Raw genomic sequence first — 24050 nt, 5'->3', positions numbered from 1 at the left:
CAACTCCCAGAATTCCCCAGCCAGCTTTGCTGGCTGGGGAATTCTGGGAGTTGAAGTCCTCCAGGCTTAAAGTGGCCAAGGTTGGAGACCCCTGATTTACACCTTTGCTTTTTCCTGCCTGGGTGTAGAATCTTGCTTTTCTCTGCATGAAATTCCATGGATAGGGCCCATCGGTCAAGCCTGTCAATCTCATTGTACGCATGTTGTAAAGGTAAATGATAATCAAGACTTCAACCCTCGGCTGGCTGGGGAATTCTGGGAGTGGAAGTCCACACAAGTTGCAAAGTTGCTGAGGTTGGAGACCCCCTGGGCAAAAGCAGGAATCCTCCCCCCCCCCCCCGCCCACCCCTCAGTTTGCCTGCATGGAGAGCCTCCCCCCGTTGCTGGTAGGAAAGTGGCTGGACTCTTTGGGGGGGGGGGGGGGCTTCCCTCTGCAGAAAGCACACCAGGGCCAGGAAGGGTAGGGGAGATGCTTTATTGGGAAGGCAGAGAGACCCCTATTTCCCGTCCTCCCACCCATCCAGCCCCTCCCCCCATCAGCTCTCCATCTTCTCCTCTTCCTCAGTGGCGGGCTTGGATGGCGCTGCCGGGGGTTCCTCCGAAGGGCTGGCTGAGACGGCCTCTGCTGCTGCTTGGCTGTCTGTCTTAGCCGGCTCGTCTGGGACAGGGGTGGGCTGGGCTGGGGCCGGGGCAGGGGTCTTGCTGGAAGACCCCTCGTCTGAGCTGCTTCCGCCACCGCCGCCGCCCGCTTCCTTGCTGAGCAGCTCCTGCAGGAAAGTGAGGCGACATCCATCAGACTCAGAACTGGATGTGGGGAAAAAATCCACTGGAAGCCAAGCGGGGAATTTCAGACAAAATGTTTGGTTTGGGGCCAAATAGGAGCCCGAAGAAGGAACCTGGTTTTGGGCTGGGAAACGGTGTGATGACGGCAGCCAGAATCGGAGTCAAAGGGGGCAACTGTTTTCCCTGAGGACAGCAAGAACCTCCCAACCCCAAGAATTCAGTATATTCCATTAAAAGAGCCAGGTTTGGTCTAGTGGTTAAGGCACCAGGCTAGAAAGCAGGAGGTGTAGTGAGTTGTAGTTTGGACTTAGCCATGAAAGCCGGCTGAGTGACTTTGGACCGATCACCAGGAGGCTGGGAGTTCTAGTCCTGCCTTAGGCACCAAAGCCAGCTGAGTGATTTTGGGCCGATCGCCAGGAGGCTGGGAGTTCTAGTCCTGCCTTAGGCACCAAAGCCAGCTGAGTGATTTTGGGCAATCGCCAGGAGGCTGGGAGTTCTAGTCCTGCCTTAGGCACCAAAGCCAGCTGAGTGATTTTGGGCAATCGCCAGGAGGCTGGGAGTTCTAGTCCTGCCTTACGCACCAAAGCCAGCTGAGTGATTTTGGGCAATCGCCAGGAGGCTGGGAGTTCTAGTCCTGCCTTACGCACCAAAGCCAGCTGAGTGATTTTGGGCAATCGCCAGGAGGCTGGGAGTTCTAGTCCTGCCTTAGGCACCAAAGCCAGCTGAGTGATTTTGGGCCGATCGCCAGGAGGCTGGGAGTTCTAGTCCTGCCTTAGGCACCAAAGCTGGCTTTGGGCCCGTCACCAAGAAACGGTGAATTCCAGTTCCAGCCCTTAAGCATGAAAGCCGGCTGGGTGACTGGGCAAACCACCAGGAGACGGTGAGTTCTAGTCCCCATCTTAGGCAGGAAATCCAGCTGGCTGATTTGGGGGGCCAATCACTCCCAGCCCAACCCACCTCACAGGGTGGTTGTGGTGGGCAGAAGAGGAGGTTGGAAGATGCGTTACCTCGGCTTGATTTATTCATCAAAACACCGCCAAGGTGGTGGGACGCGAGCTAAGCTAAAAAGATCAATAGAAAAACGGAGAAGAGAGGGGGGTACCTTGTTGGGCCAGGGCCCTTCCAAGCTGAAATCCAGCAGGGAGTTCTCCCCGCCAAAGCTCTCTTCCTCCTCCTGCATGCTGATGAAGATGGTGGGGGTCTCGGCTTCGGGCACATCTTCCGGGAGGTCCACCAATTCCTCGGCGGGGAGGGGGTGGGCGAGGCGGCAGGGCGAGGCGGTTGCTGCTGCTGCTGCTGCTTGAGCTTCTGCTCCTCCTCCAGCTGGCGCTTCAGGGCCTTCTCCTGGGCCAGGCGCAGGGCGATCATGTCCTGGGACACCCGAGGCAGCAGGGGCTGGGGCTCCGTGTCCTCCTGGGGGGGACCCAGCAGATTTGGTTTTAGGATCCTCTGAAGATGCTCTCGGCGCCTTCAGCGATCTGGGTTGTTCAAGCCAGGGGTCTCCAACCTTGGCCACTTTAAAAAAAGACTTCAATTCCCAGCATTCCTCCTCCAGTCATGTTTGCAGAGGAATTCTGGGAGTTGAAGTCCACAAAATCTTAAACCTGCCAAGTTGGAAGACCCTTGTTTTATAGCTCATGGACGGAGTCCTTTAACATCCAGAAAACGAAATCCCAATTTTTAAAAGGTTTTGCTTCAGTCCTTTGCCAAACCCAAACCAAAAAAATGGAAAGCAAAACCCAGATTTTTCTTTCCCTGTGGCAGCTTTCCCACAACTCCCGCTTCCCTTTGGGCCCACCTGATGCCAAACTCTTGCCCTCTGCCGTTGCCATTCAGGACAATCCTACGAGCGTCCAGTGCAATAATTCAACCCCCCCGCCCCTTCCATCCTCACAGCACTGACCTCCCTCTCTCTTCTCAGGGTCTTCGTCCTGGAGGGAGCCGGGCCGCCCCTCCCTTCCTCCGGGGGCTGAAGCTCTTTGCCTTCCGTTTCCTGTTTGATGGTGGCTTCCAGGATGGCCATGGTGGAATTGGGGATGTGGGCTTGCTGGGGAGGGGGGGGAGGCAAGGAGGACACGGTGTCAACTGGCAGGACTTCAGGCAGCCAAATGAAGGTTAGTTACTTATCAAACACAAATGCAAGATCATTCTGGGTTCAGCTTTTAAACTAACGGCCTAGATCCACTTCTACTTAACACCTAATTCTCACAGCACTGTCTCATGCCTAAAGATATTTACCCATGGAGTAGGGGGTGTATTATTACTACCATCCTAGTCATCTTTCCTATTACCTTTTCCAATCAATATCTATTGTGACCACTTTGTTGTTTCGCATGTACATCGAGAGCTTCTGCACTGGAAACGAATCCCTTGTGTGTCCAATCACACTTGGCCAATAAAGAACAATTCTAACTCTAACTCTGATCCAGTTCTGTCCCAGCAACTTCATTTGAGGGTATATTTTGAAGCTAAAAGGGCAAATGGTGCACAGGGATATATATTCTGCGTTTTCACTCCTCATACACACGATGTGCCTACCTGATGGGGGGTGAAGGAGCGGACATGAGCCAGCAGAGGCTCTCTCAGCTCTGGGCATTTTTCAAAGACGGCACTGAGCTGCTGTGGGGGTAACTGGAGGATGACCTGGAAGGACTGGGGCTTCGTGCGCTGGCAGCATTTGATGAAGCCCTCCCAGACTTTGGGGTACTTCCACACCTGGGAAGAAGCAGAGTTCAAAAATGTGGCTGAGCAACTTGAGTCATCCATCCATCCATCCATCCATCCATCCATCCATCCACCCAGTTCATCTTATCACAAGGTTACTCTGGACAGCTTACAATATAAAAAAAAACACCTATATAAATAGTACAACATTATAAAAAGGCAAAATATGATAAGCTAAAACAGCGGTGTCGCCAACCACTGGTGGGCCACAAGAAAATTTTGATGGGCCAGAGAGAAATCTCACCCCCAGAGCACCCCCCCCCCACACACAAAGCAATTAATCCAGGCTGCGCCAAAACACAGGGCTGCACCGCCCACCTGGCCCCCGCAGGAACGCTCCCCGCCCACTCACTCCTTACCCGGCCATTCAAAGTTGCAACAGCACTGGGGGGGAAAGGGGACTTACGTCCAGTTCTCACACTTAGGAAGGCCGCAGCATCCCCACGCTCACGGGAGCGAACTCTGGGGGCTTGGCAACCCCCACTCACAAGGGTTGCGCTATCCTGGGACTGCAACATGCCAAGGGAGCTCCAGACAAACCAAACCGAGTCATTGAAGGGTGGCAATTTGCTTAACCATGACCACCCCCACCCCTAAAAAGTTTGCCAAATGGGACCAGGGCTGCCTTGCTTTGTGACAGAGAGGTTTGGGGCTCGTTGGTGGTCGTAAGTCAAGGACTCACCTGTATGGTTGAAACCCAGCTTCTTAAAAGACCCCAGACTCTTTTCCCTGCCCCGCCCCGCCAACTCACCTGCTTCAAAATGAGGCGCGTGAGGATATTCATGACAAAGCCGCCCAGGCGGGGGTACATGGTCAGGGACTGGATGACCGTCCGCATGAGGAGCATGGGCAGCGGGTTCTGCTCCATCAGCTGCTGCATCACCACGGCCAGCACCTCCGAGGTGTAGACGTTGTGCTCAGCAAAACACAGGTTGGTCGCTGCAGGCAGGAAAATGGAGGAAGGTGAGAAAAGCCCGCTCTGGAAAAAACGGGAGAATGCAAAAGGGGGGCCACCACACGGGTCACAAACATATCAGTTTGAGGTGCCTCCAAGAAACAAGAGCCTCAACTGGGATGTTAAGGAATCCTTAGATTGTTCTGGTTCCTGTCAAAGGAAATCAGAAACCCAGACAAATAAATGATAACGGTTTATTGCAAGCTTAAGCTCGGGACAAGAATCTGAATGGCCCAAGCAATTCGGTGTAGATAGAAGAGCCCAAGGAATTCAAGGAGGGCTGATTAACAAGATTCGAGGCTGATGACATGTTTGACTCTTCCCTCCCTGGGCTCAGCCTGCTCATCTACCGTACAATCCCCAAAATCTTCAACTGTGGTAACTTCCAGCCTTGTGATAATAAATCTAGCCTCTTCAATTGTGATAGCTTTCTCTGGGGTTTGTCTGAACTGATGTAGGGTTTCCTGTCTGAGCAGGGGGTTGGACTAGAAGACCTCCAAAGTCCCTTCCAGATGAGAGGCTACACACGCTTGTGTGTTTCCTTGAGAGGGCAGCAACCAAAAACACAGAGCCACAATAATGTGAGAATTCCAAGGCTCGCCCGACTATGTACCCTACCGGATATAATGGGTGGCCAATCCAGCGCCGAGTAAATTGGGACACTTCAGTCAATACGGCCTTTAGAGTTCTGGGAGTTGTAGTACCCACCCAATGCCAACTCATAACATATTTCTCTGGTCTTTTTAGAGTTGCCAACAGAAAGGGAGGGGGAGCTGTGCAGCAGCTTGGGAACCAAAATCGCATTCCACAAATGTTTTCAAAGATAGTAACTAGGTGACCGAAGTTTCTGCCGCAACTGGAGAGCCTGATTAATGACTCTGGGCTATGGAGGTGTCCCATTGGAGAATATGAATTATGATACACTCAGGGGATGGAGGGAAAACCAGGGTCAAGGGTGACAATGAATGATGTGTCTCAGAGTCAGCTGCACCCAGGCAGTGCCGGACATGTTTAACTCCCAATAAATCCTTTTTTTTTTTTTTTTTTGAAGTTTTGGAAGTTTGGCTCGAGACTCATGATTTAATTGGGGAAACTGCCGGAATCCTGACACCCAGGTGCCCCTTTTAAGGGAACCATGTACCCCAACTGATCTAGCGGAAGGCAAGCAGAAGCCCAGAGGCAGCCAACCTTTGATGATGGACTTCATGTCACACTTGGTGGAATCAATGTTGTGCAGGGCGATCAACAGCTCCCCGGGGTTGAGGGGGGAAACCGTCGAATTTCCTTCACCTGTTGAAAGGACAGCGAGAGGAATTAGCCCACGCAGGATCTCCAGAAGCCCAGGGAGCCCGGCCCATGATCTGCCGGAAGACGAAGCAGCTGGGTCCATTTCTTCGGTTTGGCGACCTAAGTCCTTCTCCGTCGCTTCCTTTCCTGGTCTTGGCATTCGTTCCCCGTTGCAAGGGGAACCCAAACCCAAGGAGTTTGCAGTCAGGATGGGCTCTTACCATGTTGGGTTCCCAGGAGCCGGTTAAACACTTCCTTCACCACGATGGGATTCAGCTTGATGAGTTTGGGCAACGCCTGGATCACCTCTTTCTACAAAGGGAGGGGAGAGAGAGAGAGAGAGAGAGAGAGAGAGCACAAATGGGCCGCTATTAGCCCTCCCTAACTTTTACAACGAGGAAAAATGTATTGAGCAAATGTTTCACTTGGCCGCAAAAACTTGGGGGCTCATGGTGGCCATAAGCGGAGGACTCCCTGTAATGCACCTTCGAGTGGCCTCACGGAAGAATGCAAAGGGTACAACAAAGGACAAAAAGTTGTGATTTGACGTTCGTGCTGTCAGGATTCTTAACCCCATTTAAATCCTGAGTCTTGAGTCAAATTTCTAAAACTTCCAAAGGATTTATTGGGAGTTAACATGCCAGCGCTGCCTGGGTGTAGCCGACTCTGAGACACATCATTCCTTGTCACCTTTGACCCTGGTTTTTCCCCCTACCCCTCTGGGTGTATTGTAATTCATATCCTCCAATGGGACACATCCATAGCCCAGAGTCATCAATCAGGCTCTCCAGTTAGAATTTTGCTCCGCAGAAACTTCAGTCACCTAGTTACTATCTTTGAAAACATTTATGGAACGCAGTTTCGCTTGCCAAGCTGCTGCACTGCTCTTTCAAACCCCTTTCCCTCCCTCCCTTTCTGCTGGCAACTCTAAAAAGACCATAGAAATATTTTATGAGTTGACACATGCCTTATTTTACTGCAACTTATTTTACTGAGAGCATCAGATGTTTATTTTTCTTTATTTTTCTTATCCTTCCTTGCTTCTCTTCCCCCTCTTCCTCCCCACCGTCCTATTTACTTTTGCATCTTGTATCTTATTTATCTTACAACTCCATAAAAATGTGAAACGGGGGAGAACGCAAAGGGTACCTTTTCCAAGCCGTTGAGAACCGGGATGAGGAATCGGACATCCGGGAGCCTTTTGTTGTAGAGATCTCGGACTCGTTTCACCAGCTCTGGAGATGGAGGAACTGCAGAGGGGAAAAACCACGGTGGCCTTGAGTGGCCGGAGAGCCCCAGTGCCCCGGGTCAAGTGATCAGGAGTTCCTCCTCCCCCCTCCTAAAGATGACGTACCTTTATCGGTCAGGCTGTGGAGGCAACGGGTCACCAGAGTCTCGGCCCCTTTGGGGCAGTTCTTCACCAGCTTCAGCAGCTCCTGGGAATTCATGCCCATCCCGCGGATCTGGAAATCGGGAAGCATAAGCAACGAGGGAGGCGAAGGGAAGGGGAGCCGTTCTGCCCAGGAGGAGGGATCTCCGCTGACTCACCGGCTGCTCGATCACCCGGAGGATGGTGCGCTTGATGTCCGCAATGGCCTCCGTGTAGACAGACGCCAGTTCGTGGATCAGCTTGTGGTTCTGGGGAAGGAGGGCCAAGTAGAGGTAGAGGCAGTGCTTGATGGTCTCCTCGGTCCAGGGGGCGGCCACCTCTGCGAGGGGAAGGAAGTTTGAAAAGGAAAAGGCTAGGTAGCCATGACTGGGAAGACAAAGGGAGGGAGGTTGGTTGGGAAACACGTGCAAGAGAAAAGCAGGCAGAGCTGGGGAGGCGGTGTTAAATGCATCACTGGCCTAGAATCGTTACGTTCCCACAAATGGTCTAAATCAGAAGTCTGGCTGAGGAATTCTGGGAGTTGAAGTCCACAAGTCTTAAAGTTGCCAAGGTTGGAAACCTCTGATCTAAATCCAACCCTTCTTGAATTCCGTTGACCTGTACCAGGCCCCAATTTAGGGTTTATGGAATTGAAGAGGGGTGGAACTTAAAACTGTGAGAATGTAAGGATTCTAGGCTCATGGCACACTTAACCCTGCCCCCAATTCTGCCTGATTTTCTCCTAAAAACCCAGCCAAGCAGAGGGGAAGTGTGGAATTAGTCCTGAGTCCTTGCGCAGCTGCAAGGAGTCCAGAACTGACCACCTCCTTACATTCCATACAACTTTATCTATCTGTGCAAAGGCTTGACAGTATGGGGAGATTCCTGTAGAGTGGGCAGAACGTAATCAAGTAGTGAGCTTGAACTTTCCATGGGTAGATCTGGTTACTTGTGCCTGAAGGCAACCAAGGCCTGTGGGAAGATCTCCTTGTCGGGACTAATTACCTGTATCTTTATCGGCGCCAAAGAGAACGGAAGGAGGGTTGGGGTGGACCAGCAGCTGCAGGTAATTCAGGGCAAATTTCTCCACATATTCCCGCAGGTGGTCCTTCTCGTACATCCGCTTAATGAAGAGGAGGGCCTGCTGACGAACCTGAGATGGAAGCACAACCAGCCCTGAAAGGGTCAGTTTCAAATCCAGCAAGAAGCATCGAGATGGTTTGATTTCTTCTACTTGTCTTATTTACATCTTGCTTTTATTTTATTTTATTTTTACAAATAACTCAAGGCAGTGAACATATCCAATGTGAAAACGTGTATTTTTTCCACAACAACCATCCTGTGAGGTTAAGTGAGTTTTGCCCCCGTTTTACGACCTTTGTCAGTTGTTCAGTGAATCCCTGCAGTTGTTAAATTAGTAACACGGTTAAGTGAAGTCTGGCTTCCCCAGTGATTCTGCTTGTCGGGAGGTCCCAAAAGGGGATCATGTGACCCTGGGACATTGCAACCTTCCAAAATGGGAGTCGGTTGCCAAGCCACTTTGATCACGTGACCATGGCAATGGTCACCAAGTGTGGAAAACCAGTCAAAAATCACTTTTTTTCACGGCCGCTGCAACTTTGAACGGTCACTAAATGAACTGTTGTAAGTCAAACACTGCCTTGTATCGGAAAATTTAGGATTAAAATCATTAAAAGAGCTGTACCTGAGACATTTGGGCCCGAAGGTTGACTGTCCCAGGGCAGGAGACTCACCTTGTCCTTCTCGTGGGAGCTGAGGTCCAGCAGGACATGCAGGTATTCAAACTGCCTGGATGGGCGCTTAAAAATCAGATCGCGGAGGGTCGACATGCCCAAATATGTCCGGCTCTGCAAAGCAGCCCAGAAGAAACCACCAGGATGCGTTCCGGTCCAAAGATGGAAGGGGAAAAAAAATCCCATGAATATTGTTAACAAGTTTAAAAATATTAATTTTCCCCAACTTATGCTTTTCGTAGGGTGATAAATATTTAGGTGTCTCATTCCAGACAACTGATGTCATGTCCCCATCGGAGTCTGAATCCGAGGAGGAAGATGAACAGCTGACAGGGAGTGGGAGTGGGGGTCCGGTGGCTGTGGAGGAAACTGTGGAAGGGCACAGTACAGCTGGGCATTCAGAGGAAGGCCCAGGCCCACCCCCTCCTCATCCTAGGGCACGCAGGGAGGAATGGAGAAGGGAGCAAGGTGGGTTGCATGGCTTATCAGGGAGGACAGGGCCCTGATTCCCTTCATTATCCACAGCTGGGAATGAGAGTTTAAAAGAGATGCAAGCTGAGTGCGGCAGGCTGCTGGGAGTAAACATGACTTTATCCTGTGTTGTCGTGGCTTATCTGTGTTCCTGGCTTCTTCCCAACCGTGTGACTTTTGCTGTACCTTCAAGTCTAGAATTCTTGCTCCTGCCTTGCCAAACTAATTACTTCAGTTTGGCTTGTTTGGACTTATAGTTACAGTTTTTGTTGCCCACGTTTTGGACTGGATTCCCTGCAGCCAAAGGCTGTTCCTGGGAGAGTTTTTCTCCAGCCAGAAGGTAACCAGGACGTTGGGGGCAAAGTTGGAGCTAATAAAGGGACTCCTGCTGATTATCTGACTGGGTTGCCTTTGTGCCACGCCCCTTTGGGTCATCACAACTGAAGTCCAACCTGTGGACTTCAACTCTTAGAATGGCTGGCTCAGGAATTCTGGGAGTTTAAGTCCACAGGTCGTAAAGGGGCCATAGTGACCCACCCTTGAGGTAGTGAAAAGACTTCTGCTTGTCACCCTGGCTGGGGATGCTGGAATTGCCAGTCCCCTCTTTGAAGGAACATAGTTGGGTTATGGTCTTGGGAGACGCACCTCATCTTCACAATACTTGCGTATGACTTCCAGGGCGCTCTCCGTGATCAGGGGGGCTTCAAGAACCACCTTGGTGAAGATCCTACAAGGGACACGATGGAAGCAAACCCAGAGAAAGTCAAGAATTTAGAGCGAACGATCAGGAGAAGATCAACCTAAGTCATGCTTCCACTAGAACAAGTGAGCTGCACCATTTCAGCCAGCAAAAGCTGATGACAAACTTCTCCATGAAAACAGAGGACACCGGAGGGAACAAGATTTTTAAATGATTTACACGGATATCGTTCTGACGAGGAGCCTTTTCAAAATCATCAGACGTTTTATCAGAGGAGAGGGGGCAACCTGACGCCCTGTCTTCAAACAATTGTTGTCCCTTCAAAATAATTCTAAAACTAGGAGGAAAAACCAGGAAAGCCAGTTTAGTCTTGTGCTGAAGGCACCAAGCTAGAAACTGGAAGATGGTGAGCTCTCGTTCCGCCTTAGGCATGAAAGCCAGCTGGGTAATACAGGATCCAACACGAGGAGACTGGGAGTTCTAATCTCACCTTAGGTGTGAAAGCTGGCTAGGTGACTTTGGGCCAATCACCAGGAGACTGGGAGTTCTAGTCCCACCTTAGGCATGAAAGCCAGCTGGGTAATATAGGATCAAACACGAGGAGACTGGGAGTTCTAGTCTCACCTTAGGTGTGAAAGCTGGCTAGGTGACTTTGGGCCAATCACCGGGAGACTAGGAGTTCTAGTCCCACTTTAGGCATGAAAGCTAGCTGGGTAATACAGGATCCAACACGAGGAGACTGGGAGTTCTAGTCCCACCTTAGGCATGAAAGCCAGCTGGGTAATACAGGATCCAACACGAGGGGGCTGGGAGTTCTAATCTCACCTTAGGTGTGAAAGCTGGCTAGGTGACTTTGGGCCAATCACCGGGAGACTAGGAGTTCTAGTCCCACTTTAGGCATGAAAGCTAGCTGGGTAATACAGGATCCAACACGAGGGGGCTGGGAGTTCTAATCTCACCTTAGGTGTGAAAGCTGGCTAGATGACTTTGAGCCAATCACCGGGAGACTAGGAGTTCTAGTCCCACTTTAGGCATGAAAGCTAGCTGAGTAATACAGGATCAAACACGAGGAGACTAGGAGTTCTAGTCCCACCTTAGGCATGAAAGCCAGCTGGGTAATACAGGATCCAACACGAGGGGGCTGGGAGTTCTAATCTCACCTTAGGTGTGAAAGCTGGCTAGGTGACTTTGGGCCAATCACCGGGAGACTAGGAGTTCTAGTCCCACTTTAGGCATGAAAGCTAGCTGGGTAATACAGGATCCAACACGAGGGGACTGGGAGTTCTAATCTCACCTTAGGTGTGAAAGCTGGCTAGGTGACTTTGGGCCAATCACCGGGAGACTAGGAGTTCTAGTCCCACTTTAGGCATGAAAGCTAGCTGGGTAATACAGGATCCAACACGAGGGGACTGGGAGTTCTAATCTCACCTTAGGTGTGAAAGCTGGCTAGGTGACTTTGGGCCAATCACCGGGAGACTAGGAGTTCTAGTCCCACCTTAGGCATGAAAGCCAGCTGAGTTATTTTGGGCCAGCCTGTCTCTCTCAGCCCAACTCACCTCACAAGGTGGTTGCTGTGGGGAAAGGAGGAGGGGGAAGGTGTTTTGGATACGTTCACCGCTTTGAGTTATTTGTAAAAATAAATAAAGGCGGGACACAAACAAATCCAGCTGATTCTTGTGCCAATTTCAAAACCAACCCCTTCGACCCGAGAGATTTGCTAAAACTCGGGGGCAGCTCTAAATTAAGAACCCTGCTGGTAACTGGGAAGTAAAAAAAAAAAAAATCAGCACCCCAAACACCAACGGAGCCTCCCCCAACCATCACCACGTCTATCCAGCTTGCCGGCTCTGCAGAGCCACCGACTCACCCATCCTTCTGGTCGGGCTTCTCCTGCAGGCCGGAGAGGAGGCCGATGAGACATTCATCGTAGTTGTTGAGGGAGCCGGTGGGGTATTGGCTCAGGTAAGTGTTGTACTCCTGGTACAGCCAGGCGAAGGCCAGGTCCAGCCGGTTCCGGATGTCGTCCAGGATGAAGGCCAAGATCTCCTGCTTCAGAGGGACCTCAAACTGGGTCACCAGGGAGGAAAGGATCTTCACCCGGGCCTGTGGGAGGGAAGGCCGCCTTATTTCACCACCGGGTTTCCCAGGGTGGCCATCTTGGCCCCTCTACTGACCTCAGTGGCCCCAAACCTTTCCACCTCGGGGTGTGTGTGTGAGAGAGAGAGAGACACCAGAGTTGGTATTCAGCCAGTTAGGGTTAGGGTTCTGGAGAACCGGGAGCGGAAATTTGGAGTAGTTCGGAGAACTGGCAAATCCCGCCTCTGACTGGCCCCGCCAACCCCATCTTTTCTCTGCCTCCCATTGAGTCCCAGCTGATCGTCTGGGTCTCCTTTGGTTGCCCTGCACAGGAGAAGGGAGCTGGAAAGCAGGTTAGTGGGATAGGGAGCAGAGGTGGTATTCAGCCAGTTCTGACCAGTTCTGGAGAAAGCCTCTACCTGGCCCCACCTCCCCCATCTCTTCTCTGCCTCCCATTGAGTCCCAGCTCCATTGTCTGGGTCTCCTTTGGTTGCCCTACACAGGAGAACAGAGCTGGAAAGCAGGTCAGTGGGGGGGAGGGAAGGGGGATTTTGCAGTAGCCTTCCCCTGCCACACCCACCAAACCACGCCCACAGAACCGGTAGTAAAAACAATTTGAATCCCACCACTGGTGCACGCACAGTTCCATGTGTAGAGTGGCAGGTACACATGCCCTCCACTTGCTCGATGGGAGCTTTGCACGCGAGCCGAGGATGCTTGCACTTGCACGCGAGGCTCCTCTCGCACGAGCGGCAGGCACTTCTGTGCCCGTGTGCGAAGCTCTGCTCGTACGAGCATGGGATGCAGGGGCTTGCGCACCAAGCTCCATTCGTGCACACTTCAGGCACACCTGTTTGTGGCATTTGCCCATCTCTCCCACCATCTGGTTTCAAACAGGCCACGGCCCGGTAATGGCCCAGTGCCCGTGGGTGGGGGACCACCAACTTACATGCGCCGCCCCACTGTAAGCCACGGCCTTCTCGGAGCGTAGGATCCGCTTGACAGCTGCCATTTTGAGCTTCTCCTTCTGGGCGTCCGTGAGAGGCTTGATCACGTCACTCAGGCGGAAGATCTTCTTGCGGCCGCTGGCACCCACCATCCTGCAGCACAACCACAGCAGGGCCAGCCTTTCAGAGGGGGCGGGGCCTGGCGGGGGAGAGGGAGGAGGGGGCTTCTCCCAAATGCAGGGGGGGTGTCTGTTGGCAGGGTAGTCGTGCAACCATCTTGTTTAGTGCAGAGGTCCCCAAACTTGGCAACATTAAGACTTGTGGACTTCAACTCCCAGAATTCCCCAGCCAGCTGCGTCTGTTTCTTTTTCTCTCTCTAGATCTCCTAAAGTGGAGAGAGATTGCAGAGGAAGGGATTGCAAGAGAGTAAGCTCTGCTGGCTGGGGGATTCTGGGAGTTTGAAGTCCGCCAGCCTTAAAGTGGCCAAGTCTCTTTTAGTGAATCGTTTGAAGTTATAACAGCACTGAAACACATGACTTCGGACTGTTTCGCACACTTACGACCACTGCAGTATCCCCAATGTCAGGGAGGGAGGGGCCAACATTTGGATGCTTGGCATCCAACTCGCATTTATGACGGTCGGAGTGATGTGATCCCCTTTAGCGGCCTTCTGAGGAGCAAAGTCAACAGGGAAGCCAGATTCACTTAACCACCAGGTTACTAACTTAACTGCAGGGATTCACTTAACAACCGTGCCAAGAAAGGTGGTAAAATGAGGCAAAATTCACTTAACAAATTTCTCACTTAGCAACAGGAATGCTGGGCTCAGTTGTGGCCATAAGCCAAGAACTATCTGTATTGGCAAAAACCCATCCATCCATCCGTCTATCATCTATCTATATATATTTCACATACCCGTCTATCAATGTATATTTCATATAATCTATATTATATATAAATATTATCTATCAATACCTACCTATCAATGCTGTCTGTCTGTCTGTCTGTCTATCATCTAGCTAGCTATCTTTCTACCTCTCGTCTATCCATCCACCCATCCCATCCCATCCCATTTCTATTGCTACCCATCTCAAGCAATGACTCTGGGCTGCTTATAATTCTAAAACTATACAAACAATCGAAGCGCCCCAAAGAAATACACGCAGCAGCTGAGACGCTTGGCTGAGTATCCCTAAGGCCCAGAGGCAGGAGGGCCCTAAGCACAATCCAAACCCACAGGTTTTCAAAGCCTTATGAAAAGCCAACAGGGGTGGGGCCCTGCTAATCTCCCAGGCCAGGACCTTCCACACATTCTGCCCGTCTGTCTCGTCTCTCGGGAACACCGCAAGTCGGGCTGCGTATTGCCAAGTCTCTCGTACCCTCCCGTTGGGCCACAATGGAGCATTTCTGCTAGCGCTCACCTTGGCTGGGTGGAAGGAATGATGGGTTCCGGGCGCCGCTTGGCCTGCGGGACTTCCGTGGAGGGAGAGGCCGGGCTCGCAGCTCCCACCACGGAGATGGCCTGGCCGAGGTTAAGGGTGGAAAGGCGTCGCTTGATCAAGACGCCTTCCGGCTTGACTATCTTCTCTCCTTTTATGACTTCTTTGGCCTGTTTGATCTGCTCCACTCCTGCCAGGGAAAATGGGAGAGTTCACAGCTGACCGTGGCAACCCCGCTGTCGGGATTCCAGCAGTTTCCCCATTTAAATCCTGAGTCTTGAGCCAAACTTCCAAAACTTAAAAAAGATTTATTGGGAGTAAACATGCCAGCACTGCCTGGGTTTAGCGGACTCTGAGACACGTAATTCATTGTCACCCTTGACCCTGGTTTCCCCCTCCCCCAACCTCTGGGTGTATTGTAATTCATATTCTCTAATGGGACACATCCATAGCCCAGAGTCATCAATCATGTTCTCCAATTAGATTTTTGCACGGCACAAACTTCAGTCACCCAGTTACAATCTCTGAAAAACTATGAATGGAATGCACTTTCGATTCCAAGCCCACTCCCTTTCTGTTGGCAACTCTAAGATGGGCATAGATATGCTTTATGAGTTGACACCCGCTCACATTAAGGGATTAGTGCAGGCTTTCTTTCCCAACTTTGGACAGGTGGACTTCAACTCCCAGAATTCCCTAGCCGGCGTGACCCCCCCGTGATCACGTGACCTCAGGGCACTTGCAACCCTCATCAATGTGGAGTCAGGTGTCAAGCATCCAAGTGCAAATCATGTGACCGTGGGGATACTCCCTGATGGTTATGAGTGTGAAAAGGGGTCATAAATCACTTGCTTCAGTCGCCGTGGCGACTTTGGGAGTGATTGTTTAAATCAGGGGTCTCTACCCTTGGCCACTTTAAGGCTTGTGGACTTCAACTCCCAGGGTTCCTCAGCCAACCTTGGCCACTTTAAGGCTTGTGAACTTCAACTCCCAGAATTCCTCAACCAACCTTGATCACTTTAAGGCTTGTGGACTTCAAATCGCAGAGTTCCTCAGTCAGCATTGCTTTGCTGGCTGAGGAATTCTGGGAGTTGAAGTCCACAAGTCTTAAAGTGGCCAAGGTTGGAGGCCCCTGGTTGAAACCGAGGGCTATAAGGCGACCACTTCCTGTACCTGAGAGCATTCCTCAACTTCCCTCCCCGCAAAGTCTGTGATGGCAGCCATGCGACTCCACTGAGGCTCCCTGGGCAGACCTACCCGGGCCCAGGCCACCTGCGGTCATCTGGGTGGCCATCAGCCGTGCCAAGTGCTTGATCTGGACTTCGGTCCCAGCGGATTCCACCGGTGTGTACGTCGCTTGGAAGGATGCCGGCATGTTCTCTGGGAGGTACACCATGCTGATGAGCACCTGCGGGCGGAAAAACACCCAACAGGAAGCCCGGGTCGGTCCAGGAGAGGAGCAGAAAGTCAAGAAAGAGGGGAGGGGATGGATTGGGAAGGGAGGGGAGGGGAGGGGAGAAGCCATAACCTTTAGTATCCTTTTTCTATACAGGTTGTCCTCCGCTCACAAGCAAAATCTCTGTTGTTAGGTTACATTTGTTAAGTGAGTTTTGCCCCATTTTACGGCATTTCATGCCATAGCTGTGAATAAGTGAATTGTGTCAATGAATCAATTAGTCACCTGGTCGTTAAGTGAATCTGGCTACCCACTGACTTTACTTACCAGAAGGTTGCAAAAGGGGATCACGAGAGCCCAGAACACTGCAACCGTCATACATTTGAACCAGTTGCCAAGATATACAAAGCTGGTAGCGCAATATAACGTAGGAGGAGCAGTAGTGTGATCTAGTGGATTCCATCGACATTTTAAACTTGCTGAATTGCTTCCCCCCTCCCCAAACTCCACGACTAAAGCGAGAAGCACACCGATCCCCCACACACCAGCAGAGGGACAATTGTTGATTCTGATTCCAGAATAAGATCAGTCCTTTCCCAGGATAGGATGGCTGGCTGGGGAATTCTGGGAGTTGAAGTCCCCAAGCCTTAAAGCTGCTCGGGTTGGAGAGCCCTGCTCTAAAGCGGAGTTCTCGGCTTCTCTGACACCAAGGATCTCGGGGGCAGAAAATGCTCACAGAATAAAAAGAAACCCCCAAGAGCTGGTTCAGCAACTAAACCCCAACAATACCCACCAAGTTGGCCACGTTATCGGGAGTCAAAAGAGGCTGCAGAAACTCGGCTGTGATGTCTATATCGGACTGCGTGATGCTCTGAATGGAGGGCTTGGGGGTGGGCACCGGCCCCTGCTCCAGGTCTTTGTCCTCGTCGTCCTCCTCAAGGGGGGGCTCTGCAACCAGGAGGAGGAGGGAAGTTGCACCAGGCTGAACCTCATCAGTCTTCGGGGAAAGAGGACGCCCCCCCCGCCCCCCACCCGCAAGGCCTCCAGGCCCTTTCGAAGGCCGCTCTCACCCATCTTCATTTTTTTCAAAGTGGGGTCGCTCTCGTCCCGGGGCCGTTTGCGCAAGTCCTTCAGGTTGGGCATATTGCGGGTGATTTCGGCCTGCTGGGTGCCCAGGTCCATCAGCAGGGTGGTGATCTGGGCCTGGAACTCGACGGAGGCCGGGTGCTTCAGGACGCTAAGCAAGTGGAGCTTGAGGTTCTTGCGGACGCTGCTCACCTGGGACTTGGCCAGCGTGGGAGGGAGGTTGGCTGTCGGCAGGACAGAACCGTAAGCGGGTGAGAGACCCACAAACGGGAAGGATTCCCCCGGGGTTCCCTCCCAGGGGGAAAAGGCTGGAGGGAGGGAACTAGAGGGGGAACTCCTGAGAAGGTCACAAGGCTACTCAGTCAATAGTACTACTACTACTAGAAGAGAAACAGGGACTTCTAGTTCACCCTCTATCTTCACAGTCCCTCTCTGGGGTTGGCTAAGGGAGCCAATTATAACAATCCCCTTAAATCTGTGTAGAGAACCAAGCATCAGCCTGCAGCTTAAATGGATAAAGAGGCCATAATAACAACGATCTGAAGAACCAAAGAATGTCCCATTTTATGACCATTCTCGCCACACCGTTCTTAAGTGCATCACTGCAGTTGTTCAGTTAGTAACGCGGTGGTTAAGGAGGAACTTCCTAATGGTGAGAACGATGAACCAGTGGCAGGGCTTGCCTCCAGAAGTCATGGGGGCTGCTCCAACACTGCAGCTTTTTAAGAAGAGACAACCCTTTGTCCGAAACGGTCTAGGGTCTCCTGCTCGAGCAGGGGGTTGGACTAGAAGACCTCCGAGGTCCCTTCCAACTCTATTATTCTACGTCGTGGATCACTTGAAGTGTACAGCCAAGCCGCTGATGCAGTGACTCTGGCTGGCTTACCGTGCAGTGTCTCGTAGGCCTGGATCACCTCCGACATGAACATCGGCCGCTGTCGGGCGATGGAGGCCAGGGAGCCCAGGGCTGCTGTCAGGTTGATGCTGGAGATGGCTGGGTGTACCATGAACTTCAGCAGCTGCTCGAGCGCTGCCTTCCCTTCCTCCCACAGGGCATCTGGGGGGGGGGGGGGGGGAGAAAGGGACTTAGCAGAAATCAACTTATAAACTATTATCTATCAGGCCCCAAGAATCAAGAAGGACTTCTCTTTTATTCCCTGCCTGTAGACAGAATCTTGCCACACTAAAGCAGCCCGCTACCTCCCCAAGCCTATACTTAGAGAACTGTTAGGGAGGAGCTGTCTTGGCTCTTTCTCTCTCACACCAACTCTCTGAACTGACTTGTTTCTTGGCTCTTCTGGAATGCAGCCCCTCCCTCCGGCCCACCACATTCCATCACCTATGCATTATTCCGCCGATTAAACCTCTATCCTGCCTTTCCTAAAGCAGCACATATACAACGCTCCCCAGGCCCCCACCAATGGGATTTTCACAACAACCAGGACAGGTAAAGTTGGGCTGAAAGCAACTGGCCCCAAAGTCCTCCTGTGAACTTCCAAATGTCAGAAAGTATTTTCAGCCTGGCTTTCCGATGTGTCTCAACTTTGGCAAACTTTCAGATGTGTGGACTTCAATTCCCAGAATTCCCACACATCTTAAAGTTGTCAAGATTGAAAAACTTTGCCTGATCCAGGGGTGGGCAATTAATTTTCTCAAGAGGCCACGTGAGAAACTGGGATTGCAATAGTCACCACAGCTGTGCCACCGGGGCTCCTTACTGTATTTGATGTACGTGTGGTCCGTGGGAACCCGGTCGAGGCTGACGTCGCTCTCGTGTCGCTTGGGCACCTCCGATTCTGGCATGCGGGGTGAGAGGGTGATGATCAGGCCCTCCACGAACTTGATGGCGTGAGTGCGTATGCCGTCGTTGTCGGAGTCCAGCAGCTGGATGATTTCGTTGGCCATGGCCGAGACCATCTCCCAGCAGGCTTCCTGCATCTCGTTGATCACCCTGGACTTCACCATCCACTGGGCAGCGAAACAAAGGAAGGGAGTCCCGTGAGCAGCTCCGCATCCTAGCCAGACCAGTTTAGGGGGGTACAGGTAGTGAAGGGACGCTCGCTACACAATCCTGTACCCTCGTGACCACCACCCACTTCCCACTCAGGGGGTTTTTGTGCCCTGTTCACTTGGGCCCATCCCGTTCCTCTAAGATGGTGCAAATCTCAGGTTCCACTTTTCATTTCAAGACGTGAGGAAGATGTCGAGAGAACTCCCAGTCAAATTGGAAGGAAGGGTCAAGTGAGGCTCTAGCTTGGAGTCCCTGTATAGCTGCGAGCCTTATCTGGTTGTTCCCACGGAAAAGCAAAGCAGCCTGGGGAGATTCTTGTAACACAGGCGGGAGACAATAAAGTTGACTTTCCTTATTCACAAGTGGCTCTGGTTGTTTGCCTCTCACGGGTGAGCTACTTTGGCCCCTGGGGATCAGCTTACCTGTAGGGCCACTTTATAGAGCTGGGTCATGGCCAGGATGGCCTTCTTCACCACGTTGACATTCTCATCCCTCAGCAGCATATTCAGGTTGGCAATGAGCTTGAGCAATAGCTCCGTGTCCCGTTTGCTGAAGAGAACAAATTCAAAAACGGAAATGAATCGAAAGAGGACGAGCCACTACGGCCGCTACAGGGAAAAAAAGGAAGCACTTCAGGAACCAGGTCAAATGGCCTGTCTCTACCTCAGAAGCATGAGGATGGATCAAAATGGCAAATTCTCCTGGCCTTTCGAAAATGGCTAAAACAGGGCTCTCCAAACTTGGTAGCTTTTAAGACCTGCGGACTTCAACTCCCAGAATTCCCCCAGCCAGACATGCTGAAAGTCCTCCTTCTGCCTTTTAATTAACTTTTAGTGTTGGATTTTGACTATCTTTGCCTTTACTTTGTTATGTTCTGTTTTTATGTTTTTGATTTGTACCCCACCCTGAGCCCCTCTTTAAGGGAGACAGGCAGTTTCTAAATTTGATAAATACATAAACAAATGAAAAGGACACCATGGACTTACCAGGCTTCCTCTATGAACCCGATTACAAATTTCCGCACCTCGACAGACTTATCTGCCTGGAAAGCGATGATTTCCTACAACAGAAAAGGGGTTTCATGGTTGTTTGGCCTTTTCAGTCCCCCCACCAAAAACACATCTCACTGTGAGCCAAGTTGGAACAGAGCTTGAGTAATAGACAGGAGCAAGCAAGAAAGGAGACTAAGAGTCCAGTTCCAGCAGCCACCATCTCCTTACACCTTGGTTATTCTGGAAGGGATTACTCAAATCCAACTGGTTGGCCCAAGTTAACAGAATAACCAAGTGGGAAGGGGTTTTGGAGGTCTTCTAGTCCAACCCTCTGCCAAGCAGCAGACCCTAATCCATTTGAGACAAACTGATGTACAATCTCATCTTAAAACCCTCCAATGGTGGACATTATGGGCAGGAAGAATCACAAAGCAGATTCTATGAAGAAAAGGAGATTTCTATGAAGATTCCCAGCCAACTTACATCCAGGAAGTTATCCAGCAAGGTAGGGTCCTTGTTTATAATCAATTCCTGGACCTGGGAAAAGGAGAAAAGAAAATGAAGAACAATACAGGCAAGCAAGAAGGAAAAACTGGAAAAATCCTTCTGGCACATCGTTTGAGTATTTGAATCGCTAGTTGAGTCTTCCTGTCTGCCATCAACCTTAATAATTTGCTGAAGATTAATTCATTTGACTCAGGAGTGCAAAAATGGCTTTAACATACAGAATTACCTATGATTTTAATCCTCTAATTCAGCATTTCTCAACTTTTAAGACGTGTGGTCTTCAACTCCCAGAATGTCGAATTCAACTCCTAGAATGCTGGCTGGGGAATTCTGGGAGTTGAAGTCCACACATCTTAAAGTTGCCAAGATTGAGAAAATACCACTGTAATAGGATAACTGTAATACATGGTAAAGGTAGTTCTCAAAAGGCCACAGCTGAGCCCATTGGGCTATTCAAACCCATAGAAGCTAAATTGGAGGAAGTTAGGCTGTCGGCTCCCCTAACAGGGTTTCAACTGCCTTGCCAGAGAGGAGACCATTTAACTGAAGAAAGCCGGGTTTCAAACTCAAGAGAAGGAAAAAGTTATTTCACTCACTTGTTTAAGGATTGTGATTTTAGACTCGTTGACTATTAAGGCAGCTTGATTCAGCAAATCTACAACCTGGTTATTTAAAAAAACAAAAAAGAACCAAATCAGTATCAGAAACAAAAAGAAAATCCAGAGAAGTCTATTATATGTATGGGAAAATAGTGGGTGTAATAAATTCTAATAATTGATGTAAAAGAGATTGAATGGAAAACAGTTTGGTTTAAAAAAAGCCATGATTTTCTTGCCAATGTGACACTGTGATTGGAAGAACAAACGGACTGAAGGATCAAAGTTACAGGGTGGAGGAATTATGGCCCTTTTCTTTACGACCTGTGGACTTCAACTCCCAGAATTCTGTGGGACTCAGGAATTCTGGGAGTTGAAGTCCACAGGTCGTAAAGGGGCCCTAGTTGCCCATTCCTGCTATAGAGGAAGATGGGAAGAAATTGCAAAGATGGGGACTCAGTTAAATCCCAACAGGTTTTAAGATGATGGGTCCAGACTGAGCTCCCATCATGGCAACATGGGTCCCCTTTCAAGCTTTGTATCCTGGGAGTCTTACTTTCTCCGACGTGGTCATGGTGTCAATCTCCGCCGTTTCCTCTCCCGAAAAGAACTGGGAGGCAATGCTCATCCGTAAAAGGCCAGGGTCTCCCACCCCACTTGTGTTCGCCATGGCTTCCCACCCTCGATCAAGTCAACAATGGACAAAATCCAGCCGAGCAAACCGAGGCCTAGGAAGAAAGCAGAGGGCATCTGGTTAAAGCAAGCTAGGAAGAAACTAGTAGTAATTCGAGAGAGTAACTTGCAAATATCTGATCTTGGAAGTACTGTTGAACAGAGTTTCTTAACCAGCAAAGTTAATAGGTATGGACTTCAACTCCCAGAATCCCCCAAACTCCCAGGATTCCTCAGTGGCGCAGTGGTTAGAGTGCCGTACTGCAAGGTACTTCTACTGTAATTTGGCAGATCGAATCCCACCAGGCTCAAGGTTGACTCAGCCTCTCATCCTTCTGAGGTGGGTAAAATGAGGATGCAGATTGTTGGGGGCAAGAGGCTGACTCTGTAAAACCGCTTTGAGAGGACTGTAAAGCACTATAAAGCGGTATATAAGTCTAAGTGGTATTGCTATTCCCCAGCCAGTTGGGTAATTTGCTGAGGTTGGCAAACCCTGGTCTAAAAAGCAGATTTAACAAATGGGTATTTATGATTTCTCCTGCAGGAGCTGCTCCATTCAATCGCTCTGGGTCTTGTGGCAGTGAGTTCCACAGGGTCACAACGGTGCTGGGATGAGCCCCTGAAAGGCAGAATGCTTTGGAGGGTGGCTTCCATTTGTCGCACTGGCTGGGGATGATAGGGGCACGGGCTGGTTAGGGATGATGGAAGTTTAGTTTACTTTATTGTCATTGCACCTCGTACAACGAAATCAAACGGCCTCTTCAGTGTGCATTACAGCTTTGAAAACAGAACGCAAACACCCATCCTTCGCATTCTGTACAATTGAATGGAAAACCCCTGATATTGCATTAAAATTGCACTAGGATTCAATATAGTTACTGTACACACTGGCTGGGGATGATGGGACACAGGTTGCCTGGGGATGATGGGGGCACAGGCTAACTAGGGATGAGAAGGCTGGCTGGGGATGATGGGGGGGGGGTTTACAAAGTTGGCTGGGATTGATGGGGTACGTCCAGCGCCTCCAGGCCACTCACTGACCCGTCCGAGGGCCATCTCGCCCAAAGTGCCCCCAAAAAAGTCCAACCACCGCAGCCGCCCCGACTCCCCCCCCCCCGAGATGACCTCCCCGTCCCGGGGGGTGGGGTCTGACAGCCCAACGGGCCCTTTCCGTTTCCATGACAACTGCTAGGCCTCTTTCAGCACGGCCTCCTCTTACCAGCAGAGCCGGGCAGCGCCTTTCCTTCGCCTCAGAAAGCGAAAACTAATTTCTTGGCTTTCTGTTTCTTTCCCCCGAATCCTCCCCTTCCCTTTTATTTTTTTAGTCAAGCTTCCGCAAGACCCTCAGGTTGGCAAACGCAAATCCCCCTCGCCTTGAGTGACGCGCCACCGCGCGTGCGCAAAAAGCAACGCCTCCTGGGTAGCGTAGTTTGCTCCGGACACCCCTCAAAGGCAGGACCGGCTCGCTTCTCCCTTTCCTTTTAAAGGGGAGGAGGGAGGGGGAGGCTTAAGCGCCGGCCGCAATGCACCCTGGGACGACCGAGTGGCGTCTCGCGCTCCAATCGTCCAGGAGGCGCGCCGTGCAAAGGGTTCTGGGAGGCGTAGTTTTCCTCACGCGGGAACGTGCGTCGCCGCGGGGAATTCTGGGGAGCCTGGAAGCGCATCCATTTTATAAACGTTCGGGGAAAATGTGAGGGAAATTGCGCCGCTCTCATTAGGAGAAGGAGGGGCCTTGTTGGGACCCCGTTGGATTATTTTTTTCCCTCAGGAAATATTTCAGACAGGGTTAGGATTGTCCTTTTAAAAGTATTTTGGAATTTTGTATTCTAACCATTATTTGAATATGCTAAACTTTACCTCAAAAAAACAAAAAAAAGGAATATGTCAGACAGCGAACTCATTTACACATATTGCCCACAACTGCCGTGAAAAGTTGAAATACAAAAGGAAAGGAAAGGCATAAAAATACAAACAAGCTGGCTTGGGTTATTAGTAAAAAAAAGTAATAAAGGTGGGATACAAAGAAAAGTAAATAAAAGCAAGGTAATGCCAAAAGACTGCAATATTTGAATTTTAAAAAGTGGAAAGGGGAAAAAAAAACTATAGGAAAGATTATATAGCCATCTACTCATGGCGACTGTAAGCGGCTTGCAGAAAATAAAAGTAGTATAGAAGAAATAAAAATAATTTTAAAAATAAAATAATATCCTGCCCTATCCAGTCCTTCTCTCTCTCAGCCCAACCCAACTCACAGGTTGTTGTGGGAAAAACAGGTAGAGAAAGGT

At 50.6% G+C, this 24050-nt stretch overlaps 1 protein-coding gene across 1 annotated transcript; it reads right to left on the bottom strand.

The window, feature by feature from the left end:
- Positions 1-459: 459 nt before the first annotated feature.
- SYMPK (symplekin scaffold protein) lies at positions 460-23219 on the bottom strand. Its single transcript, XM_087971257.1, is given in 28 exon segments — positions 460-767; positions 1886-2034; positions 2037-2196; positions 2687-2830; positions 3322-3498; positions 4259-4446; positions 5651-5752; positions 5971-6061; positions 6899-6999; positions 7104-7212; positions 7298-7458; positions 8124-8271; positions 8873-8986; positions 9989-10070; positions 11911-12146; positions 13069-13219; positions 14488-14695; positions 15763-15913; positions 16695-16849; positions 16972-17211; positions 17874-18044; positions 18706-18955; positions 19421-19547; positions 19985-20058; positions 20474-20527; positions 21094-21159; positions 21650-21821; positions 22985-23219. Coding segments are annotated over 27 exon segments (3954 nt in total). The 5' UTR covers positions 21764-21821; positions 22985-23219; the 3' UTR covers positions 460-536.
- Positions 23220-24050: the final 831 nt, after the last annotated feature.

The sequence above is a fragment of the Notechis scutatus genome, chromosome 8 (assembly GCF_049901735.1).
Source record: "Notechis scutatus isolate UNSWTSFEM ecotype Mainland chromosome 8, rNotScu1.2, whole genome shotgun sequence".
Classification (NCBI taxonomy): domain Eukaryota; kingdom Metazoa; phylum Chordata; class Lepidosauria; order Squamata; family Elapidae; genus Notechis; species Notechis scutatus.
Note: the sequence above shows the minus strand (reverse complement) of the source record. Positions and strands in the feature narration are given on the sequence as shown.